This window comes from Mesocricetus auratus, unplaced genomic scaffold (genome assembly GCF_017639785.1).
Source record: "Mesocricetus auratus isolate SY011 unplaced genomic scaffold, BCM_Maur_2.0 Super-Scaffold_100021, whole genome shotgun sequence".
Taxonomy (NCBI): Eukaryota; Metazoa; Chordata; class Mammalia; order Rodentia; family Cricetidae; genus Mesocricetus; species Mesocricetus auratus.
In genome coordinates, this window is record NW_024429202.1 from 10,056,846 (window position 1) to 10,082,633 (window position 25,788).

The 25,788-nt window shown below is 44.7% G+C and overlaps 1 protein-coding gene across 2 annotated transcripts in view; it reads right to left on the bottom strand.

The window, feature by feature from the left end:
* Nucleotides 1-25,788, bottom strand: part of Rcan2 (regulator of calcineurin 2) — a 219,387-nt gene that overhangs the window by 62,057 nt on the left and 131,542 nt on the right. The window contains exon 1 of one of the 2 annotated variants that reach the window (XM_013115129.3): nt 23,076-23,394. The exons of the other annotated variant lie outside the window; for it this stretch is intronic. Coding sequence (XP_012970583.1) covers nt 23,076-23,162 — 87 coding nt within the window. The 5' untranslated portion in view covers nt 23,163-23,394. Of the gene's footprint in view, nt 1-23,075; nt 23,395-25,788 lie in introns of those variants that run through there. 2 annotated transcript variants of the gene reach the window in all.

Consider the following 25,788-nt stretch of genomic DNA (forward strand, 5'->3'; position numbering starts at 1 on the left):
CTGGAAGAGGCAGGGAGGGAATGGGAGAGTGACAGAGGGCCCAAAAATATATGATGTCCGTATATAAAACCATGCAGGGGCAAACAAAAATACCCTGTGAATAATAAACGTGAAAGAAACTATTGTATGGTCCGAGGGAAGCTGTTGGACAAAGGTTATTGTGAAGGGGGTTAGAAGTAGAGGTGAGAACCGGAATAAAATGGTGTGGGAGAGAAAGCCGTCTTTCAGGAAGCTGGGTCCGTGGTTTGAGTGGGGGCTGACTGATTAAGAGGCTATGTTTCTAGAGTGAACAGCATGGTAGGAAAGCCAGGTTTTTTGTGCATATAACCCTGAATTTCACTCTGGCAAAGCACAAATACTGTATTAGGCAACAGGCCACAGCATTGAGGCCGGCACCAGGACATCAAAGCTGAGTCATTTCAACTATGACAAGCAAGTGAGGTTCTGCAGGCTGGCCTGCCAAAGTCACCAGGGCGGCACGAGTTCTGCCATTCTGCAGGCCCGTTCAGATTTTGCTGCAGCTGCAGAGCACACTCCCGCAGTCTCTCAACAAGCTGCCATTCCTGCCTAAGCTAGCTTTTCAGACGGTATTATTTAAAACCCTCGCAGACTTTAAGAAATCCGTGATGTTTGACAAGATCATTTTTAAAGTTCTTTCCTGCCTTGCTACTTTATGCAACTCAGCGTTTTTTTCCCGTTTTCTTTTTTAAATCACTACCTACGGTTATCTGCTGAAGCAGAGGGCCCTGGCAGTGAGCTCAGTGGGCATGAGCTTCATGGAAAACAATGGCTTACGGGAGTCAGCACTGACTTTGAGAGAGGAACCATGGGCTTATCCCCATTTCAGTTCATTTCTTCTCACAAATGTGCTGGTGACCCCTTTATTTCACAGCCAGGGCTCAGGCAAGCCTATGGGGCCCTGGTATGACCCCTGCGGTGGTAAATCTTAGGTCTTGTTTTCAAACACCTACCACATTAGTTAGCCACTGCACTGCTGGGAACAGGCTTTCCGTGACAGGACAGGAGGTGAGCCAGCACGGGCCCAGAAACAAGTTCACATCCACGGTGGGGGAGGCGGGCCCAGGACTCCAGAACCTACTTTCTCACTTTACCGCAGTGCTGGCATGCCACAGGCACCCTGGCAGACCTCTAAGTAGGCTCTGCAGACGGCTGGGCTCCCTCCGCTGTTTCCAAGGGCCTTTTGTCATTGAGGAAGGCAGGACCAACACAAGGCATGTGTCCTCCTCTGGGCTTTGGGAGGAAGGAAAGTCATTAGACTCCTGAACCTCCAAAGTACACAAGGTATCCTTAGCAACCGGCCATGTAGTTGATGGGGAAACCAAGGCCTGAACTGGTTACTTTCCAGAATTAGTTGGCTAACTGTAGAGGTAAGCTTTGAAGACTGGGCTTCCGGGTCTGTGTATAATGTCCTCATGGTGGCCTTGCCTTTCTCATTCCACAGTACAACCTGGACCCTCTTCCCAGTGAGATGGATCATCAAGTTTCTGTCCTGAATCTATCCTTATTGAGATCTAAGATACATAGACAAAACACATCAGCTCACCTGGGTAGTTATAGTACAGAATAATTAACCACAGCACAAAACACCACCCACAGTGCCTTAGGAGGCTCTATGCTACCTGGCCAGCAATGAACCTCCTTCCCCAACCCTTGGGGTAGCCACCATTCTGGTATCTGTCACTATAGATTAATTTTGCCTACTCCCAAACATTGTGTACATGGGAATGAGGTAGTCTTAAAGCCTGTCTTCTTTTACTCTGCATTATTACAGGAGAGTATAACTTTCTGCTGTGTAAGGACACATAAACTCAGGCACCTGTTCTCCTGCTGGGGACATCGGAACATACCCACTTTAAAGCTGTTATGAGTCAGTTTCTATAAACATTTTTATCTATGTCTTCTGGTAGATATATGCACCCATTTATCTCACAAACTCTAATCCCTGGATCTCAGGGCAGACGTATATTTAGTTCTGGAAGACACTGTGAATGACTTTCCAGAGCAGTTGTAATAATTTGTCCCCTGCTGGTAATGTATGAGAGTTCTAGTTGGTGCACATTCTTGCCAATACTTGGCACTGACTGTCTTTTTGCTTTTAGCCACTCTGTTAACTGTGTAATGGTGTCTTGGAATGGCTTTAATTAGCATTCCCCTAAAGACTAATGTTTCTCCTTCATTTAGATATCTTCATGTATGAAATATCCATTCACATATTTTGCTCAATTTTTAATTGGATTCTTCTTTTACTTGGTTTTACACTTCCTGCATATATTCTGGGAACACGTCCTCTGTCAGAAATATAAAAGATGAATGTTCTGAGTGATACCTTCTAATGAACAGGAATTCTTTACATTTTTCTTTTATTCATTCATTAAATTTGTGCATGTGTGTGCGTGTGTATATGTTGTGCACATAGAGGTCAGAGGAACGTTTATGGGAGTTGGTTCTCTCCTTCCATCACGTGGGAACTAGGGATGGAACCTAGATGAGCAGACTTGATAGCCACACCCTTGCCCACTGACCCATTTTGCTATCTTAAGATCTTCCTTTTGAAGTCCAGTTTTCCACCTATTATGTGTAGCATGGATTGGCCTTATTTAACAAGTCTTTACCTACTCCAAAACAGCGTCTTCTAACTGGGGATGGTTAGAGCATCTAGTCATTTCCTGCTGACTTAGTGGGTCTGGGAGATGCTGGTAACACAGCTTTGTGTCTGCTACAGAAGACAAGATGAGGTGAGGTTAGAAAAGAAGCAACAGGACAGCACTGATGCCAGTGGAAGTGACAGGAGGCGGGGGTGGGGGTGGGGATCGGGCTGACTTAGGGAGACATGGCCACAGCAACTCTTATAAAGGAGAACACTTAACTGGTGTGGCTTATAGTTTCAGAGGTTCAGTCCTTTATCATCATGGCAGGACATGGCAGCATGTAAGCAGACATGGTGCCGGAGAAGGAGCTGAGACTTCTACATCTTGATCCACAGACAACAAAGTGTGAACTGTGAACCATACTGAACATAGTTAAGAGCACAGGAGACTTCAAAGCCCACCCCCACAATGGCATACTTCCTCCAACAAAGCCGTATCTACTCCAACAAAACCATACCTCCTAATAGTGCTATTCCCTATGACCTAATGAGGCAGGTGCATTCAAGGTACCACATAGGGCATGGTGAAGTCCCAGCACTTGGGAGGTGAAGGCAGGAAGCTCAAGAGTTCAAGGACAGCCCCTGCAACATGAGACCCAATCTCAACCACACCCTGCCAAAGCTAACAATAACACAATAAATCTACAATTAAAGCTGGAAGGGAAGTTTTTCTTGAGAGAAAATGACAGACCAACTGTCAAATCGTCTGAGTCATTGAAGTTTTTCACTGGAAGCATCTCCAGGGTTTTGAGGATGGGGGCTCCTGAAGAGAAGTATGCAGTTGCTAGGAATACAAACAACCCTATGCCTCTCTTAGACTAAGGTGGGCTGACAATAAAGGACTATGCAACGGCTAGATAACGCCAGGGCATCACTCCATAGTCTCTTAACCTATCTCCCACCGAACCAGCCATGGCTGCACCATCTATTCCCAGGCACATTTTGATTAACATTTTACACTTTGAAGTTTGGAGGCTTCTCCTCCATGTCTGTCTCCTTCCCAGGCTTCTGTGCTGGCATACCCTTAGAATTCACTTGCTACTCACATGTGAGAAGTTCCCAAGGCATCTGGGAGCCAACGGGTAAATGGCCTTCCTTTCTTTTCCTGGACAGACTGCTCTGCATCCTGCCCTGTACAGCTTCCCACGCTGTCCATGGAGTTCAGTGACCAGCTCCTACAGTGAATGTCTGCTCCAGACCTGCCCTTATACTCGTAAGCCCCTCTGTGCTCCAGACTACCCAGCCTCACCCCTTGCTTCTTGGTTCACAGCTTTGGTGTTTGGCTTAGCTCTCTGGGGAGCCCAGGCTAAGATGACAATGAATAGGACTTTTGCTTAATTGATGTAGCTTCATCAGATTTCCATTGTGGGTCAATTGCTAGCCCGCTATAGCTTCAAAGGAAAACTCACACCTTTCAGTGTGACTGGCTAACACAAGGCAGCTACCTTATCCATTTATTTCGGAATCAGTGTAGCTCTCTGTTAACCATAGGGCTGAAAGTAGTTCTCTGTGGATGAGGAGGGGCCAAGACCAGGATCAGACTTTAAGGACATTAGGCTAAGACACTCAACTAACTTAGACCAATTTAGTCTACAAGAAACATGCTAAGAAGCTGACTGTCCCACAACTGGGGGTATGGTCCTGTTCTCATCTAAACCTGCTTGATTACAGTCTCTGCTTTGGATGCTGGACTAGCTCCTAGCGAGCGTATGTGCTCAGTCCACACTGCTGAGGTGGTGGAGAGGAACCCTTTAGTGGGTACTGCAAGAGGCAGCAAAGGCAACACGCTGTGGCGTAAGAACATAGCAGAGCACACTCGTGTGTACATGCATGCTCTCTCTCTCTCTCTGTCTCTCTCTCTCTCCTCTCTCTCTCTCCTCTCTGTCTCTCTCTCTCTCTCCTCTCTGTCTCTCTCTCTCTCTCTCTCTGTCTCTCTCTCCCCCCCCTCCACCCCCCACCCCCCCCCCCGGTAGAAGGAAGCACAGTGGGTAGGAAGCAGTGAGTCAATAGATGAAAACATCTGAGGAGGCTGTGTGGCTTCAATGGTGGCCATCTCCCATGAAAGAAGTCAAATGACGAATGTTGTCAATAGATGTTCCCAAACTCCTTCCTCTTAGCCTTCTCCAGGTCCACAGTGACCGTGGCCATGACTTAACATTCTGGAACAATGGCTGCCCTATAAAGCCCTCGTTATTCCTATAGCCCCAGAGAGCTGAACTTCTATAGTTCATCTGAATAAATCCACACAGCACAGGGGTTACCATCCTACCAGCGGCAGAGACACTTCTAAAGGAAAGGAGGCACCGGGAAAAGGGCAGGCCGAGGACAGAGAGATGACGGGGAGGATAGCGATGGTGACATTTACATAGCATTTGGAAAGTCAGCTCTCTCTATTCACATAGCCCACTGGTATCCCGTTTTATCTCGGCTGCTCTCACACTTCCTGTACTCTGGCTGACGAGCCAGTCTTCTCACTGGAGAGCTCTATTTTTGAATTCTGGGGCCTCGGTGCGGTACTGGGCTCACCCTAAGAACTCTGTTTCTGGAGACCTTCAGGCTCCATTAGTGTCATCTCAGTAAGCCTGCTGGCCACTGCAGGGAAGAATCTGACCCAAGTTGTTCTCCTTCCCTGCCCTTTGTCTTCCTAAAGCATGCACTCCCAGCATGTTATCAACTACAGAGTGCTTAACAGGAAGAGTTTTTATTGATTTATTTGATGAAACTTCTTTATATTGGGTATAACGAGGTTCAATTAAAAGCAGACTCCTTCTTGTCAAGAGAATAGGATCTCTGCTCTGGATGGAGACCTAACATTCCAGTTGGACCAGTCCATCATCTGGCTAAGGGACCACCCCTAGGCAGGCAAGCTCCCCTTAAGCCATGCTAAGGATATAAGTGGAGCAATCATTCCTTTAGTGAGACATTAGACTTTTCCATCCCAAACTCCTGCCCCTAGCATAGTCCCTGTGAGCAACCATGATGCCCTGACTCAGACACATCTAACTATTTCCGTTTCTTCTTTGCCTGCACACGGGAGCTGAACCTAAATATGCTTTTTTTCTGGTACTTTGGACTTCCTTCCTCAATGGGGCTACGTCTCCCCCCGCATGTATAACCCCATGCCTTCTTCGGGGAAGCAATGTAGCTTTCTTCCGTCTCCTGAATCCCCCTCCTCTGAGAAGTTGCTGAGAGTTATAGCTTGCCTGCCCTGAGGGGTTCTGTTCTAAACCCTAATAAATTATCCTAATCTCCCGTTTGAGTCCATCTCTAGATTATTTTAATAATGAGACTAAGAGTCCCCAAGAAGGGCCTCTGATTTCTCCAGTATCATCAGAGTCTAAAACAAGTCTGGAATATAATGGACACTCCATAAATATTGCCTGAACAGAAAACTTTAATCTTCAGATCTCAGTGCTATCTCATGTCAAATATTTATAGAAACCGATTTTTTTCTAACAAGTGTTGTTTTGCAGCCCAAGTTTGGCTTTGAATTCATGTTTTTTTTTTTTTCTGTATCAGCCTTGTGAGTTTGGGGCTTATAGTTGTGTGCTACCATGCCCATCTTTCCACATAGTATTTATAAGTCATTATTAACTTTATTTCATCTTTTTCAGCTACAATGTTTAGTGATGGAGGAGAAAGATGAAGGGAAACAGGATCCTTGGCTTCGAAGTGCTCACTGTTTGTATTAGAAGGCCACAGTGACACCCTGCAGTAGGTACAGTGGTAGAGATAATGCAGGATAGCAGGGGAGCACTGGGAAGAGGTGGGTGAGTCTTACAAGTCAAGCAAGACTCCTATAGAATCAAAATCCTGGAGATCTGAGGCTTCATGGCCACATAGACACTCACTAGAGTTATGTATAGCAAAAGAAGAGGCAGGGAGTCACAGCAGAAGCCGGGAATAATAGACATAATTGCCCTCTTCATATGGTGATGCAATCACTTTATTATTAATATCCAACTATCTACTCAGCACACGTTTTCTGTGGTCCTATTCCATGCTGATCTGGGGATTCAGTCATAAACAAATTTCTGCTTCTATTAGGCCTGTATTCTGGTGAAAAGAAATAGATAATGGACAAAATAGATAAGTGAATTAAGTATTTGGGGCTGGAGAGATGGCTGAGCAGTTAAGAGCACTGACTGCTCTTCCAGAGGACCTGGGTTCAATTCCCAGCACCTACATGGAGGCTTGTGGGAACACCAGACCTTGAGCAGAGACCCACTTCCCCTTCTGCCTGGGAGTAGGCAGCTGTAAGACAATGTTTACTAAAAACATGTTTACTAAGAACAATACAATGCCAGGGGCAATAAGGTCCTGGAAAAGGCCTGCCCACGGAAACTGCCCTGACCTCGACTTTGTCCAAAGACTCTTTTGACACGCCCAGATCAGTTTCTGGTGTCACACCCAGATCAGTTTCTGGTGTCAGGGAGAACCAGCCAGGGGAGAGGAGAGAGCAGAAGCTTCTCTGGTGGGAGCCTTTCTTAGGAAGTTTTCTTGAACCTTTTTGGGGCCTGCTTAAAGTTTTCTTCACATCGTTGAACGAGTCTCTGTGTTGTCAATCCCCGACACCCTCCGCACGTTCTCGGACACAGGCCGCGCATATAGCCAAAGGAACATCCAGCCAGTCTGTTAATGTTTTAACAGAAAAATTTAAGATGCAAATGAGGCCTTGTCAGCTAGTGAGAGCTCTACAGGTTAGATTGGGAAAGACTGCTCACAGACTTCAAATAATTTTCAAAAGTTATTTGGACACAGTATAGTTTACAATCTTTGAGTGATTTTCAGAAGTTTTTGGGAAATATTTAAAGGATATGTCCTTTTTAATGGGCATCTACAAATAAACTAAGTAGGGATCCCAATTTACCTAGATAGTTAACCAAGGAGGGTAGACAAATCCTTCTACTGTTATGGTCCAGCTTCAACAGTTAAAAAAAAATTTTTTAGAAAATAAAAAAGGGGGAATAATGTCCCCAGTCCCCACATGACTCATCAAATAATACACTCCTCATTTAAAAATTTTATAATGTGAATGCCAGTGAGCTTCAGACAGATTCTGGCATGATGGAACTTGAGCAACCATTGCTCGGGTCAAATGGAGACATCCATGCACTAGACAGTGGAGAAGACCCTAATTTGGGGTCGAGGGCATGTTTGTGTTTTCTTGCAGGAAAAGAATAAAGCTTCAGCAGCTGTCAGACCATTTAGTGAGATGCATGGAGCAGAGAAAAACTGGACCTGAGACCATGGGAGTCTACCTAAGCCAGATCTCCTAAATCAGTGTTCCTGACCCTTGATGTCATCGAATCTAGAGCCCAAGAAAGAAAGAAAACAGTTGGTTCGAGATTTCCAGTTTCTCAACAGACCTGCTGCATCAACCTTCAGGACCTGTGAGTTTTCATCCCGAAGCCAACAGAGAACTGGAAAGACTAACTGTCTGCCCTTGACACACCTTGAAACAACAGAATTCATTTTGCCAGTTTTCCCTTTAGGGGAAAAAAGGACCCATTTAAAATATTTGGACATTGGTATGGACTATGATGAGTGACAAAAGCCTCTTTTCAGTAATTGAACAGGACATGGTCACTTGAAATATCAGACTTGATGGTTCCTGTTTCTGGAATCACGACTAGGCCAATGTATTTTTCTGGAGAAATGCAACTTGTCCTAATGCGACAAAAAGGAGACTTTGACTCAAGTCGCATAATCAGCTGATGTTAAATCAACAAACTGCATCACCACAGGAACAAATTGGTGCTCTGTAGATAGTGCAACAAGCCTATTGTTCATATTTTTCATAATGCTACATGTGTAACATCAATGATTGTACCTAATGTATCTGTGCAAGTGTACTTTCTAAATGCTTTCCTGAGCAGATCTTGAAACGATTGTAAACTTTATCATATTGTAAATGTAAATCACATGCGGGTTACCCTTGTAACAGAGTGTAAATTACGTGCAGGTTACTCTTGTAACAGACGAAGGCTGGTAGAATGTTATGGCCCAGATCTGGTAATGGGTACGGTGATGGAGAGGCGCTATGTCAATGGGGGTCCTGGAAATGGTGGCAGTGGCGGTAGGCATTCTGGCTTTATGCCGAGCTCAAACATGCCTTGTTCCAGAGGCAAGAGATCCGTAACCAAGTATTGCTTAGCTTAGCCCATGGCAATCCCGATAGCCATGAAGGTTGGTTACAGATGATTTAAGGTTGGGGTGACTCCATCAACGGACAACCTGTGGGGAAGACCCCTCCCACCTAAGACAGGGGTTCAAGGTCCCCCGAAGACGGGCAAGGGAGGGTGACCCTACTTGACCTAAGCCAGGAAGGCCTCATTTGAAAATAAAAAGGGGTGAATTGTGGGAACACCAGACCTTGAGCAGAGACCCACTTCCCCTTCTGCCTGGGAGTAGGCAGCTGTAAGACAATGTTTACTAAAAACATGTTTACTAAGAACAATACAATGCCAGGGGCAATAAGGTCCTGGAAAAGGCCTGCCCACGGAAACTGCCCTGACCTCGACTTTGTCCAAAGACTCTTTTGACACGCCCAGATCAGTTTCTGGTGTCACGCCCAGATCAGTTTCTGGTGTCAGGGAGAACCAGCCAGGGGAGAGGAGAGAGCAGAAGCTTCTCTGGTGGGAGCCTTTCTTAGGAAGTTTTCTTGAACCTTTTTGGGGCCTGCTTAAAGTTTTCTTTACATCGTTGAACGAGTCTCTGTGTTGTCAATCCCCGACACCCTCCGCACGTTCTCGGACACAGGCCACGCAGCAGGCGTGACAGAGGCTCACAACTGTCTGTAACTCCAGGATTCAGAAACCTCACACAGCCATACACATAGGCAAAATACCAATAAAATAAAAAAAAAGAAAAGAAGTGCTCTGGTAGAGAATGGAGAAAGAAAGGGAGGTGAGCCATGGGGATGAATTTATTGCTATGTTTGGCATTCAAGTGATTTCTTTTGTCTTTAGATCATCTTTTAGCAGGCTCTCTGAGAGGCTGGCAGCTGGTGTGGCCAGCCTATCATTTTATGGGCCACTTTAAAGCAAGTGGGATCAGGGAAGAGGCCTTTGTGTGTTACAGTCATTATAATATTAATTGCACTATTAAAGCCTATGAAAGCTCAAAGCAACTGTCCAATAAACAAAGAAATGAAAAGGCCCACAGCAGTGAGCATCCAGGAAAAATGCAGGGTGAGGACAGAGGCCTGAGGCCAGGAATCTTGGCTTTCCATCCCAGTTTTCCTACTGCCTGGCTGATGTGGGCAGTTCCTTTGTGTCACAGAGCCTGCCTTCTTCCAGGGGATGGTGACAGGATATCAGCTGGAGTGTGGAGATTTGGGCATGGTGAAGAGATGAGAAAACGGAGCAACAGCCAAAGGATAATTTGAAACATAAGTCAGCCAGACCTGGGATATGGGCAGCAGGAACTTGACTGATGTCTTGTGAACAAATAATCTAGATAAAAGTCACCATAAGTAGATCGGGGAGTAGAGTCATGGCCAAGCGGTTGGCATCAAAGACCAAAAGTGTGTTTCTAGCCAAAGAAGAAGAGCCTCGCTCTGCAGAGCACAGCACAGTTGGGATAAGTAGATTTTAGTTAATAGGGCTTCAAGAAAAACCATGAAGGATTATGTGTAGAAGGGTCCCATCACTGGAGGACTCCAAAAGCAGGCTAGAATCTAAAGAGGAGATGATTACTATTGGGAAGCAGGCCCTTAGTTGTCTCCTGAGATTCAATTCAAGACTCAACTGAAGAGGTAGGATAGACAAGAAGCCCTAAGGGACTCCAAATTTATGACCCAGAAACATCTGAAGTCCTGAGATATATGCTTTAAGGTCTCATTAGCTTCCTCTTCTACTTAGCAGATGAAAATCTAGGAATTGGCTTAAGTCTCTAATTTGAAGGACACGTCTGTTAATTGCACAAAAATTACCATCCATTTTCTCTTAGTCTGTGTATGAGATAACCCTGATTTGTGCCTTGGCTGAGGGTCACCCAGAACAAGGTGATGTTCTCAGCCTCTCTTGCACACAGATGGGTCCAAATGCCACACTCTATTCTGTTGAATGTGGGGTGAAGTGGCATGTGTAATGTCTGTAGTCATTTCTTCCAGGGTAGAGGGAAGGATGTCTCATTCCCTTGTCACCTCCTCCATTCTGCTTCTCTCATCCAACCTCTGTGTTGGAGAATGACTGGGGCATACTGTGACAGTTAAGTGAAATGACATAACATTGACCTTTCCTTTTTATATGGTCAACTTTGAGAGTGTTATCCCATAAAAATTAATAATTGGATTCTCTCTCTCTCTCTCTCTCTCTCTCTCTCTCTCTCTCTCTCTCTCTCTCTGTGTGTGTGTGTGTTTGTAGGAGGTTGTATATATACCCCAATAGTACTTTATCTAAATTTTTATCTTCTTTTTACAACTGAAAAAGTAACAAATAAGAACTGTATCATTCTGCCTCCAGAATAGCCTAGAATATTCTAGGTACAGCACTGGAAATAACTGTATTTCTTATTTGAAGCTGCTAGAAATGTGAAGGGCATCAAGACAGAATAGCTGTGTAGATAACACCCATCTGTGACTCTGATTGGCTCTGCTTTGCCCACAGAGCACAAAGGAACAGGGATTGGAGACATGGGTTTAGATTCCTAATCCTAGAAAACCATGATGACCTTATACACGTCCCATTAACACGAGCTCCTTCCCCACAAGCCCCATTGAATTGAACCTAATCATATCCTCAAGGTGATTACTTTCCTATTTTAACTTCTTCCCTCATTAGAAAGCCAGAGGAATAACTAGAAGGCAATCAGCATGCTTCAAGGACCCTGGGACCTAGGGGCTGAGTCTTACAGGCTCTCGCTGCCAGGGATGCTGCAGCTATTTCTTCTCTGCTCCCCTGTTGGCGCGCATAAGCAGAAAGAACTTTCAGTCCAACCTGGTGACAAGTCTCTGATCTGCGCCCCCCAAATGCTTCCATAGCCCAGTCCAATTGATACTGAGGGTGTATTCTAAATTCCTTCCTAACGTGAGCTCAATTTTGGTATGACCTCATGTCTGCCCAGGTAACTTTTTCCTAGAATCACCCTCCCTGGCATTTCTGCCCTAGTGCAGGCTCCTCCTAGGGTAACATCCCTTCCTCCTGCCTTCATCTGGTGAGTACTTACTTAACCTATAAAGCTGTAACTCAGTACTTACTCCTTAGGAATGCTCCCTGTCATCCCAGAACACCAGCTTATAACCACTTCCAGTCTTCCATAAAATGGAACCAGAGCAAACCAAGGCCTCTCCTCACTTCTGTGTTTCTATTTCACTCCCCTACCAGCCTAGGAGGTTGAAACTATGCCTCTTATTCCACCATTCCTATGTATAAGTACCTCCTATTTTACATAATCTGCATAACCACAATTGTGGACGTGTATGGATCCCTAAAGTCCCACAAAGGGATAGATCATGATCCCTTCCACTGAGTGATTATCATCCCAACAACATTTCACCCAAACTTGTATTTCCTTCTTACACATGGGAAATTCGTAAATAAGAGTAACCATATCCCTTTGCCTCCAAAGACCAAGCAGCTTTCCATCATACCTTTGCAAAAAAGTGCAATGTAAAATGTGATACACTTGAAGCCAGGACACTTAATCAGTGACATGTTTGTTGGATCACCAGAACCTAAATGAAAACGCAAGATTGTGTATTATACATGATTACAGTCCCAGTGCTGGGCAGCAGAGACAGGAAGTTCTCTGTGGCTTGCTGACCAGACACCCTGGTTTTATACATGAGTTCCTAGACAACGAGAGACCTTCTCAAAGGACAGGGACACCATTTCTAAGGATAGCACTCAAGGTCATCATCTGGCCTTCACACACAAGGAAACAAACACACACGTTCATACACACTTAAAACACTTCACTCTCTCCTTCGTTATTTAATTTGGAGATTCTACCAACTTTCACATTGGAAGAATGATGCTACCTAATCACATTAAATTATGATCACAAGGTAGTGTTCTTTCAAAGAGAGTTCAAGTCTTCTGAGGCTGCACAATGTTAACTATTGTTAATGATATGCTTAGTTATATAGTGCTCCATTTTGCTGACCACAACACATGGAGCATCTCCTTTCAAAGGCAGAATATAAAATAGACCTATCCACTATCTTTCTCATCAATAATTCAGATTTTGCTGCTTATTCATTCAGACATTGGCTTTTAGTTCAAATTTTATTTTTAAATATTCCAGAATTGAAAACCATTTTTATGACAGAAGTTAGTAAGCATTCGAGAAGAGTGGTACATAGCAGAATTTTTAGGGCAAAATGCCTATGAAGCAAAAGAGAAATTGGACTCAGCTTGGGTAATTAATCTAATTTCCAGCTATCTCCACAGTTTTAAAGTAGAAATGAGATCTGAAGGTCAATATTGAAAGTATTGTAATTATAGTTTAGCATTACTAGGATGAGATCAGTCTGTAATTCCCTTTAACATCTCTGCTTCCAAGGAGGTGTTTAAGGATATTTTTGAATAAATGGGCTCTGAGCTCAACATCTCCTTTCCCTAATGGGCATCTTGCCTTAAAACCTCTGTTATTTCCATGCAAAGTGCTCTCTTATTAAAGCAGCTTAGGTTTGGAGTTTCTGCCCAGCCCTTTCCAAGAGGTGGTGTAAGTGCAGTTGGGTGCCAAGACCTGCAGTGTCTTTGCCCTGTGACCTACACACCCTTAGGACAGACCAGCAGTGGATGAAGAGAATAGCCCTCCTGATGCCTGCCTGCAGTGGGGAAGTTGAACGATGAATAAATAACACATACACACACAAAATGCTGTCTTGTGACTGTACTGAAGGCAAAGCCAATTGAAGAGTGGAGAGTGTTCAGTGGGTTGTGTGAGTTTAGATGTTGCAATGAAGAATCAACAAATAGTTCTAGGGCTTGGAGATGTGGCCCAGTTCTTCTAGTGCTGGCTGGAATTCAGGAAACCTGGGGTTCCATCCCAAGTACCATATAAACAGAGCATAGTGGCACATGCCTATTATCTCTGTACTTGGGAGGCAGAGGCAGGAAGACTAGAAGTTCAATGTCACACTGTGTTACATGGTGGACTCCAGGCCATCCCAGGCTACTTGAGACCACACCCTACTCTCAATGGTGGTGCATGTTTTTAATCCCAGCACTTGGGAGCCAGAGGCAGGCAGATCTCGATGAGCAAGGCCAGTACGGTCTACAGGCTAGTTCTAGGACAGCTAGGGCTGTTACACAGAGAATCCCTGTCCCAAAAGACAACAATAGAAAAAAGAAAAAGAATCAATGGCACTGTACAAAGTGAGGAGCCAGGCATGTGGACACATGCTGACCTAGCTCAGTGGGATGTGAGGCCAGGGAGATGATGGCTCAAGAACAGTAAGAACAAAGAGGTGAGATTAGCAGGACAGCTGGGATAAGGTCTTCTGGACCTGGAGACCCCAACAAGGACTTGGGTTTCCTTTTGAGTCTACCAAGAGCCACCAAATCTCCAGGGTTCATCTTGGCTCGGGCAAGGGTTCCATGCCTGACTGACTTTCAGTCCCACCTAGCTGCTTCCCCTTCAGGAAGTTTCCTTAAGCCATATTGTTTTTGTCTGGAGATACTTCCTGTTTCTCCAGACTCTCCCCCCCCTCCATTCCTGCTATTTTAAGCTCAAGACGGTGCTTTATCTATGAAGACTTGGAAGTATCAGGAAAATTACAACCAAGAGAAGAGAAAAACCACAAAAAGGATGTCAGCATCCCCACCACCTGCCCCTGTTTGTAATTCTGTTTGCACACGGAGCCAGTGGCTTCTATTACAAAACTCGGGGATCCTGGTGTCCCTGATGCGAGGGCATTGCTGAACTGGGAAAACGATCAGTTCACACCTTTAGCTAAGAGAATTCATGAGAGACAGGTACGACAGAGAGAAAGAAAGCCTTGGAAAGAAAACTCAAAACCCAATGGAAAAAAATCCACCAATGGCAGTGGGGTTGATATCTTATCATCACCATCAAGGTGGATCAGGCTGGCTAAGTGAGTGTCCCCTTCCTCTCTCCATCACTCCATGTGAATGCCCTCTGAGGCTATGTGCATGGTCAAAGAGGATAATCCTCTCAGGTAGGAGAGAGCTGGTCTTCAGTCTAGAGTGTAACAAGTAGCTGCACACCCCTGCTGGAATGTTCATATAAGGTCTCAACCGTTGTCCTTACCTGTTCCCTCCACCAGCTGACTTATTACTTCTTCATATCTCCAATGTATTTAATCCTTTCCCTGAACCCTTGATGTAGGTGTAATTGATTTTATCTATTTTCAGTGGAGGAGACTGAGTCATATGAGCAGTAATGTTCATTGTCTATGATCATACCACCCATAAATAGCCAACTAGAGAAGTCTGACCAGGATGTCTAGTTCTAGAACTTTCTCAAACAACCTTTGTCAGTAAAGGAAGCTCTTCAGTTGTCAAAATGGCACTCCCCTTTTGGGGAAGGGGAGAAAAACACTGGGTGGCACAAAGGCCAGGACTGTTTGGTGTCCAACGGTCTGCATATCTCTCTATGCAGAGCCATTCTGAGTACTTGGTCCTGGGAAAACCTCAATACATATTTGATGAATGAGTGAATGAATGAAAAAGTACTTTGTGCAGTGACTGAAAATTGTAAATGATCAATATATTGTTGCTATTCTTAACTTTGCTCATTGCTTATGTATTCTGTTCTAGAAAAAGATGGCCTGAGATGAAGTTCTTAGTCAGTACAGAAAGGCATAGTGAAGTCATAGAAGGAAAAAATCAATTCTATTAGATGGACTATTGATGTGGCTATAATAATACACCAAGAGATTCTATTTTGTATCATGAACAAAATCCCAGACCAAGTCTTCTCCCTTGAGAGTCTGAGGTTCATTTTGCTGGGTGAGTTTCCTAGGAAAAAGCTGAATTCCCAATAATCTGGAAAGCACTACAATTCTTCACGGTTCATCCCTCACCAAGTCCATGAGTAAACACATGGGTAGAATACTGTGAACCCTGTATATCAGGCTCACAGTGAACCCCAGAAAACTTCCTCCAACCCTATGTTGCCTCTGACTCTTTTGCCTGCTCTTGGGATCCCTTACCACCTACCACTGGATTACCTCATCCATCCTAAATATGAAGGTTGTGCCTAGTCTTATTGTATCATGTTATGCTGTTTTGTTGATATCCCTGGGAGTCCTGCTCTTTTCTGAAGGGAAATAGAGGAGCAGTGGATCTGGGTGACAGTTGAGGTGAGGAGGGCTGGGAGGGATGGAGGGAAGGGAGGCTGGGGTCAGGATATATCATATGAGGGAAGAATAAATAAAAAGAAAAAAGAACATATAATGTGATTCTTTTTTTTTTTTTTGGTTTTTCGAGACAGGGTTGGAGGCTGTCCTGGAACTCGCTTGGTAGTCCAGGCTGGTCTCGAATTTACAGAGATCTGCCTGCCTCTGCCTCCCGAGTGCTGGGATTAAATGCATGCGCCACCAACGCCCGGCTTATAACGTGATTCTTAAAACACAAAAGGTATATGTTAAACAAAATCACAAACAGTGCCATATGTGCATTCAGTTGTCATAAACCCTTGGGAAGCTGGGTTATTCATCATAGAACAGCAGTGTGTAGTAAATGTATTAAACTTTTGACTAAAACACATCAAATAAGAAAAAGTACATCAGAAGTCACATTCTCCCTCATACACCAATCCCGAGGCTCACTAAAAAAATACTAAAACAGACTGTTACTATTTACCAGAACTTGTACTTAAATCGAAGCATTAAGGAGGCAGCAAGGGCATTCTCTGAGTTCTTTATCCAAATCTGCTTTCCTAAGACAACACTTTTCGTGTTGTGTTGTGTTGGTAAATCTGGCGCTCAGGTTATAGGAAGCAACTACAGTCAATGTCTCAATTTCTAACAATGATCTTGAAGCAGATGAGGAGCTTGTCATTACTTTTCAGCCTACCAATGGGATTAGTTTATAACAGTGTGCTTTGTCTGTCTCTGATGTGACAGCTGGCTGAGAACTCTGCCTGATACCCCTCTCAGGGAGCATCTGTCATTTGCATAAAACTATCTCCCATTCCTTATTTGTCACTTTTTTCCGGAGCAAAAGAAAAGCTTGGTATTGAAATTTTGTTTATTCATAAATTCTAAATTATTTTCAAAATGGTATCAATTCTAGATCATGTTATTTACAGTCCATAGCAAAATCCTGTTTTGTTAGTGTTTTAGAATCTGTTAAATGCACAGTACACCACACACACACACACACACACACACACACACACTTCTACTTTCTTATAAGCTGAAGTTGGTCTAGGTCTGTGTAACAAAACGTTATTTGATAGTACAGTCACTATATAGCAAATGCCACTTTTGCTCAATTACACATTTTCACTACTGGAGAGTTACCACAAGTAACTCTAGAGTTTTCCATTTCTGACCATTAGGCTGCACACAATACAGAGTAGGCTATGTTATCAGGTAGATGCATGGGCTTTGATGATCCTCAAAAGGCTGCAGTGGTTTGCAGAACCTTAAGGTGTTGTAGAATGAAGATGTGTTACATTTGTTTATACAGTGTAGCATTTGTTAATGATGCAAGGATAAGTTGCATTCTTTTATGTTTCATTTGTTTAACCCTGTGACAATGTGTTACTTTGCCTGTCTAAAACATCTGATTTGGTCTAATAAAGAGCTGAATGGCCCATAGCAAGGCAGGAGAAAGGATAGGCAGGAATAGCAGACAGACAGAAGAAATAGGAGAAGAAAAGGAGAGAAAAAAAGATTAAAGAGGGAGAGAGGGAGGAGGACTAAAGGGGCTGACCACCCAGTTACATAATCACCCATGGAGTAAGAAGTAAAGATAGGTATACAGAAATAGAGAAATATAAACCCCAGAGGTAAAAGATAGATGGGGTGATTCAAACAAAGAGAAGCTGGCTAGAAACAAGTCAAGCTAAAGCCAGGCATTGTTAAGCGCAAATAAGACTCTATGTATTTATTTGGGAGCTGGGTGGTGGGGCCCACAAAGAGCTAATGAGTAAAAACAACAACAACAATAAGGTAATGGTCACACCCAGATCCTCACCTATCACTGGCGTAAAGTCCAGAAGTGGTCATGAAGCCCCTGCCCCATCTCTAGCAGACACCCACAAGTTCCTCTTCAAGGCAGCTCCTGATTCCCTGCACCCACTTGCTCATTTGAGTCACTCTCTCCATCCTTCCACTGATCTTGCCAAACAATGCAGGTCAGTTGACATCCCCAGTGGTGCAAATGCTGAAGAAATGGTATTGTATTAACAGGCTTCAGAGTGCTGGTCTCTTCCATCACCCACTCAACAGCATGACACAGACTGTGACTCAGAAACCTGTACTCATAGGAAAAGAAACAGACTGCACAAAACAGTCTTTTTTGTCAGCATGATTATGAAGCACCTAGATGGTTAAGAGATGTGCCCAAGGTCCAATGGGTTGGGAAGATACTGGGAAGAGAAACTCATGAGTGACCTTAACAATACAGTTGGTGACAATACAGACATTCTTAGAGGACATTCTGTTACATAGAGTAAGTTACACAGAGAACAACTGTCACATGAATGAGCTCGTACATTCATGGAGTTTAGAAACGGCTAGCTTATCTCACAAAGACTCAGGAGCCCTTGTGGGAAAGTAGTTTCCTGAGGTATGATGGGGAGCACAGAGGGAGAGGACAGTCAACACGCCCCATTTTACAGTTAGAGACGTGGGGTATGAGTGTTTTCTTGCGCATGTTATTGTATGTCTTGAAATATGTAGTAGATTGGACTCTGAACATTTCCCATGAAGATAGAATTGCCACTTAACAGGCTGGAAATGCCAGGGGACATGAGTTAGGCATCATACAGCATAAATACATACTACAATGGCACATAGATATACACAACAGTTACTTGTAAGCCACAAATAAAAATAGAACAAGAAAGGAAAAGGCCTTGGCTTTTCAGACTTTAAGTATATATAAGGAATTATTACTGGGACTGGCGATATGGCTCAGTGGTTAAGAGCACTTGCTGCTCTTCTAGAGGACCTGGCTTCAATTCCCTACACCAAAATGGTGGCACACAGCTGCTTATAATTCCCGTGTGAAGGGATATGGTGCCTCTTCTGACCTCTGTGGGCTCCTGCACACACATAGTGTACAAACATACACTCAGACATGATCATATATACACTGCCACGGGTCCCTGATGAATGAGTAAAGAAAGGTGTGAGGTTAAATGCGATGGGATGACTTCTATTTTTTAATCTTCCTTTTCCCTGGAATGATTTTGTCTAAGATCTATACATGTCTCAGATCTTTCTGAACAACTTCTTTTAATAACGGCTAGAACCAGAGAGGTTTCCACTGACCACGTATTCCGTGGCGGCTGTTTTGCCAACGTAGCTCCTCCCTCAGGGTGCTAGTCTACTGCCTGCCTCCCACGTGAGGATGTGCACACTCTGAAGCCACTGCCTGCCTTGCCTAGCTATCCCTCAGTGCTGAAAGCACTGCCTGGGAGATGGCAATTGTTTTTTTTTTCTACAGACATTCTTGAATGAATGAACAAACGTTCTAAGCCTAGAAGTTCTTTGAAATGTCTATACTTCCTATGACACTTGTCATGTTTCTGTCTGCTCTAGTTAGTAAACAGGAGTTTTGTGAACTTTTTTTTACTTCAATGCAGATGTCCACAGAGGCAGGGGTGGATGTCTGTAGAAGAATCAGAAACCCTCTAGCCTAGAGGGAAAGCATCCCTCCCTATTATGGCAAGGGAAGCCACCATTGCCAAGAAGGGGAGAGGCCCCAGGTCTGGATGCCTCCTGGAAGGGCGGAATATTCCATGGAGCCCCCAAAGTTGCCCACCCACAGCATCTAGTAGTGTTTCCAGAGGAGTGTTTACCATCATCCCACAGGAGGCAGATAAACTGCAGATGTGGTGAACTGGTCAAACAGTTTTGGGAAAGTCTTGGCATTTCTGACAGCTTGAAGATCCAAATTGCCTAGATTAAGTCTTAGCTTGGGGGATATAGATCCAAATACTTAAGCAGAGGCAACTCTTGGCTGACCTTGATGTATCCATTTATGACTAGAAGAGCTCTGTGCCCAGGCTCCATTCATACCAGATATGTTAGAAGGTCTGGGCGCAGGGCCTGGGTATCATCAATATTTTTTAAAGCCCTTCAGGGGATAGCAATGTTAATACAACCTAAGAACCGGAAGACAATGGACAGCAAATTTCATTATTAACCTTTCATTATTTTTGAAGTTGTGACTCCTGGTGATGTGAGATGACTAATTTCAGAACTAGGATAATATTCAAGGAAATCAATCGCTCCCCCGCATACATGCATAGCAATTCATCATCACATTTTTTCTAGTGATGAGTGTAAACTTCTAGATACTTATTCATGTGGGGATTGGGGATTGAACTAAATCATCTCCCCAGCCCGTACCATACTTTGTGTGTGTGTGTGTGTGTGTGTGTGTGTGTGTGTGCATATGCATATGAGTACAGGTGTCCTAAATGTCCAAGGAAGTCAGAGTCCTTGGAGTCGTAGCTAGTTACAGGAGGTTGTGATGTGGTTGCTGGGAGCTGGTATACTTCAGGAGTGGTACATCCTCACTGCTGAGCCATCTTTCCTGTCCCATTGGCAACACGTATTAAAGGCTTTAAAGAGTGGAATTTCTGACTCTACCAGTTTTCTATTATTGGCACCTATGAATGTTAAAGTTGGGCACATTTTGCCACCTGAAATTTTATATCTGAATCTCCTAACACAATATCTAGTAAGTCATGATAGTGATCTCAGAAAACTATAAGTCTCATTGATTTGCCTCCTATTTAGTAAACAATACAGATTCTGCCTTAATAAGGGTGTCGCTGCTGCCAATTAAATGGCCCCATATCTGAAATGGCAACCCATGTTTTCTAGATGGTGTGGTGGTGGTGGTGTTGTGTGTGTGTGTGTGTGTGTGTGTGTGTGTGTGTGTGTGTGTGTGTCATACTGGGAGTGGGAGGGAAACACTTTCTATATTCTGAGTAATTCCAGTACACCATGCTGGAGTCGGATTCCTTTAGCTAGCTGATTAGACCTCCCTGTGTTTCAGAGCATGTTGGAAACGATGGCCATAATGATAGAGAGAGCTGACATTAATTGTTCTCTGACTACAAGTCAAGTGGTGCATTCAATTTTATCACATTTGCACATCTCTTTATTCCTCTGGATAAGCCAATGTGGGAGAAATTACTGTCCCCACATTACAGATGAGTAAACCAAGGCATGAAAACCAGGAACCTCTCACAATAAACAAAATCACCATGGTTCAGAGTCGGGGGTGGAAAGAGCACATGGTCCATTTCTCCAGACTCTGTGTTTCTGAGGAAGCTTGGGCTGCTTCCTGATCATTCACTCTGATGGTCTCCCTTCCCGCTCGGGCAGACAATGCTGCATTCAAACAGATTGAGTTGCTCAAGTGCAGGGTGGTACAAACCTGCCAGTCCCTCCATGAAGCCACCCAACCCCTCATATTCAGCCAGCCCTAAGAACTCTGTGTCCCTTTATCCCACAGAACAATCTTCATCTCCAGGACACACTGAGTGAATGGTTATTTTATATCCTTACCGCAGAGACATGCAGTGTGTGTGTGTCTGCTCATATGTGCATGTGTGTGTACTCACATGTACGTCTGTTTGCATGTGCATGCTTGCCTGCATGCATGTGTGTGTGTGTGTGTGTGTATGTGTGTTTTAAATCCCTCTTATACAGGTATAGTACCCAGTTTACTCTAATAAATTTCTTCCTCACTATTGTTTCTTGAGCTTTAAAGAGTTGAGAGTAGCTCAAGAGATTTCTGGGACAGGATATAGGCGAAGAACTCGGGAGGACAGAGGGGGTTGTGCAATTTTACTCTCTCATGCTGATCCAGCAGTGCTAGGGTGACTTTAGCTAGTGACCCACAGTAGATCTGAAGCTGCCTCTAACCTACCTGGAAGGGATTTAGTGACAACTGTCCCTCTTAGAGTGTGCATGCCACATAAGAGTGGGAGAACTCTCTCTCTCTCTCTCTCTCTCTCTCTCTCTCTCTCTCTCTCTCTCTCTCTCACACACACACACACACACACACACTTCCACATCCAGGAGACATCAACAAGCAAGCCCAGACCTTTCTATTTGAATTCTCCAATGCTCCCTATGACAAGCAGTGGAGAGTTGAACTTGCACTGGGCAAATCCAGAGGTGCATGCTTCAGATTTGAAGAATAACAAACCAGAAGACTGAATTCATTTCAAAAGTGTGTACAGAATTGCAGACCTGATTGATACAGTCATATGTGGACTGGTGACATATTACTCTCCACCTGGGAGGCTCTGGCATGTCACCCGCACTCATAGCTTAAAGAATTCAGGGTTTCACTAAGTAAGGGTTAGGACATTGGTGGTCTCTGACTGTAGCACAATCCTCCCTTTCTTCCTGCTCCACCATCTCTTTTTCTCTCTCTCCCCCTGCCTCTCTCTTACCTCTCTGTTTATAAATAAGAAGCTAGGCTAGGTCTTTATTTAGACTGTGAGAAGGAAAGATTCTCATTTTACATGGAATCTTTTTCACAATAGAAAAGCAAACTGAGAAAAAAAGTCCCCAAGAGAATCATTGCCATCAGAGGATGGTTGCCTGTAATAGACACAGCTGCTGCACACCCAGGGTTAGTGTGAGTGTGACTCTAAGTCTCAGGATGGAGACATGGATTTCTGCCTGAACTTTCCTCATGGACAGCTGTGCGAGCTAAACAAGCCGGCTGCTTTTGCTCCTGACAAAAGCAACTTTAAGCACTGCTCACCGACTTCAAATTTCTACACACTGGAGACCGACACTGCTGTAGGATTGCTTTAGTTCAGTCAGTCTGAGGGCCACATCACAGGGCATTTAGGTGACATGGAACGGGTATTGCCCCATTGTCGGGACATCCTCAGTGTACTGGGAATTGTACGTACTTTCTTCCATTAATCAATGATTTAAAACCCCTCTCAATACCCAGGACCTGAGCATTAGCCAGATTGACGGAGAAACTGTAAAGAGAATAGGAAAACATGTCTCCAGGGAAAGAGGTGACCACAGGTCACTTAACACAGAAGACGAGAATAAACTGACCATGAAATATCCAGTCACATTCCAATTAAGCATGCTGGTCTCTCCTAACTCATGCTAGCTAGCATCACCACGCTCTTTCACTTGCCTTCACGGCACAGACAATAAAGCTGCAGCTGATTAACCCAAGTCATATTTCCCCTACACTAGAAAAGGCTCTGCCAAGTAGCTCCGGGAACGGCAACAATGAAAAGGAACACTCCGGCTGCATACCTTAACCTCCTGATTGGTAAAGACCTCGACATCCACCACACAGGCGACCAGAGTGGAAACATCACAGTCCATGCTAGGGGCTGGCATTCCCCCCTTCGGAATTCTCAGTGAAGAGTTAGGCAGCTTCAGAGTTGGGAGTGAGCTGGCGGGCGCGTCTGGATGGATACTGTTGTGGCCAGGTCCTGGTGCTTCCCTGCTCCTGGGGAGTGGGGTGCAGGGCTGGTTGGATGCTCAGGCACCTAGAGCCTGCTCCCACTGCGTGCAGCGTCTGAGGCAGCACGGCAGAGTAAAGGAGGGCCCGGCTGGCTCTCTCATGCCAATGACATCATCACAGAGACCGACACAAGCTGGAGCTGCCACCCCCCTTCCACAAGCCTTTTATCTAGGCAGTGCGGTAGAGCAAATTGAACATGATTACGTGCTAAATCTGAACTCGGACTGAATCAATTCAGGCAGCGTTCGTGAGGAACTGAGTCACGGCTGTTGTTTCAGCTTATGTCTGCAAAAACCAGCGAAGGGGAAAAAAATCTGACAGTAAAGGTCCCGCTTTGGGAGGGGAGGGTGGGAGCGGTTGGGCAGAGGAGCCTCCCCAGGTTAAGGTTGGCCAGCCAGGTTTCTGCCTGGGATGGTAAGTGGCAAGTTGGGGCATTTTGCAGCTTGCCTGGGCTCTGCTAATTGCTCCGTGCCACTCAGAGTAGCCACATATGTTCTGGGCACCCATGTGCATGCCAGACATGGACTGAATAGAAATCCATTAGTGGAGGGAGTAAGAGCTGGTTGTCAGTCATCAAGGTAGGCTTCTGGGAAGAGGGAAAAAATTAGAGGTTTGTGCAAATTCTATTTGAAGCACATTACGTGCAGACCAGGGACTCAAAGACACCCTTCAAAGCTCAGCATTCCAGGCTGTCTCCAAGGTCATCCAGACCAAAGGCAGTCAGTGGAAAGGACTTGCTGTGGTTGTCACACCCAGGGACAGATGGCAGGGTCTAATGGGTAAATTCATTCATGTGGGTCACTGTCACAGCCTCGGGGCTCGGCTTTGCCTGAGACTTTGAAGGGACACTTATCTTTGCTTTCCCTTTGTCCTGATTGTGAATCCCTGAAGGGCAGGGCTGTAGCTGTCCTGAGCCTCGTGGAGTTCCAGGGAGAGAGGATGTTACCTGTGTAATAACTAAACCAGTCAAGTGGGAATGGCCTTTTGTTTGTTTGTTTTCACAGTAGGAGCGAGAAGACACTATATGAGACTGGTGTAAACGGCATTCGTCACACAGGACTCGAGAGAACATGCTGACACCCTACATACAGGATTTGTCCCCAGTAGAAAGGAGCTGCATTTCTGGCGGCCAGCAGAGGATCATGGTGCAGAACAGACGGGTACCTTTTCAGTACATCATTGGATAAAAAGTCCTCACTTTATCCACAGACTGAAGGTGGAGGTCGCATGTTAGACTGAGCATCAACGTTTTATGCTTGGTCCACCTTTGAATGCCAGGATTTAAGCAGGCATTTTCCACACTAAAGGTTAATTCTTCTGCAAGTAGATATTGAGACTGAGGAAGTGTGTGTGTGTGTGTGTGTGTGTGTGTGTGTGTGTGTGTGTTACATGTTGTTCAGGCACTGTGGGAAGTATATGTAATCACATATTCATAGAACCCAAATAGCACTTTCTGAGGATGAATATGTACAATAGTCTGAACCAGATGTTCTTAAAGATTAAAACAAACAAACCAAGTTTCCACATCATCCATGGGCTTAAAATATGGCACAGAGATGCTTATACGAGGTGACAGTGATGATGAAGAAGTGGTCCAAGAAGCATTCAGTGAGAGCACTGGGGAAGGAGCGAGGGATGCTGAATGTAAGACTGCAGGTTAGGATGGAAAATGGGCACTGAGAACGAGGACCAGGCCTCTTCTCCGACCTTGACATATTGGCAAGACTTTGGGAGACTGGGCAGTGAGGCGAGCTTTCCATGCTAAGAGACAGTGGCTGTAAATATCCACTAGGCAAGGGAAGAGTAAAACATTTGGGCTAAGCCAGGCATTGGTGGCACTCTGGAGGCAGAGGCAGGCAGATCTCTGTGAGTTCGAGGCTGGGCTGGACCGACAGCCTCCAAAATAATACAGAGAAACCCTGTGTCGTAAAACCAAAAAACAAACAAACAAACAAACAAAAAACATTTGGGCTAAGTCTCCTGGAAAGTCAACCGTGATGCCAACAGGGAAGCCAAAAACCGATGCTATGAACCCTTGAGGGGATCCTTGGTGTCTGCTTGGACTGCCATGGAACAAAGAAAAACGGCCCCCATGCTCATGTATTTGAATGCTTAGGTACCAGGGAGTGGAGCTGTTTGAAAGGTTGGAAGATGTGGCCTTGTTGAAGGAAGTGTTTCACTGAGGGGTAGGCTTTGCAGTTTCAAAAACCCAATCTCTTTCTCTACTCTGTCCATCTTTCTGTCATCTGTCTGCCTGCCTGCCCATCTATCTCTCTGCCTGCCCCCCCCGTGATCTGCAGATCAGAACGTAACTCTCATCTACTGCTCCAGTGCTTGTCCATACTACCACGCTTCCCACAACTGATGATAATGGACTAAACCTCTGAAACTGTGAGCAAGTCACCAATTAAATACTTTCTTTTATAAAAGTTGCCTTGGTCGTGGTGTCTCTTCACAGCAAAAGAGCAACGACAAGAAAGAGCGCTAGGCCAAAGGGGT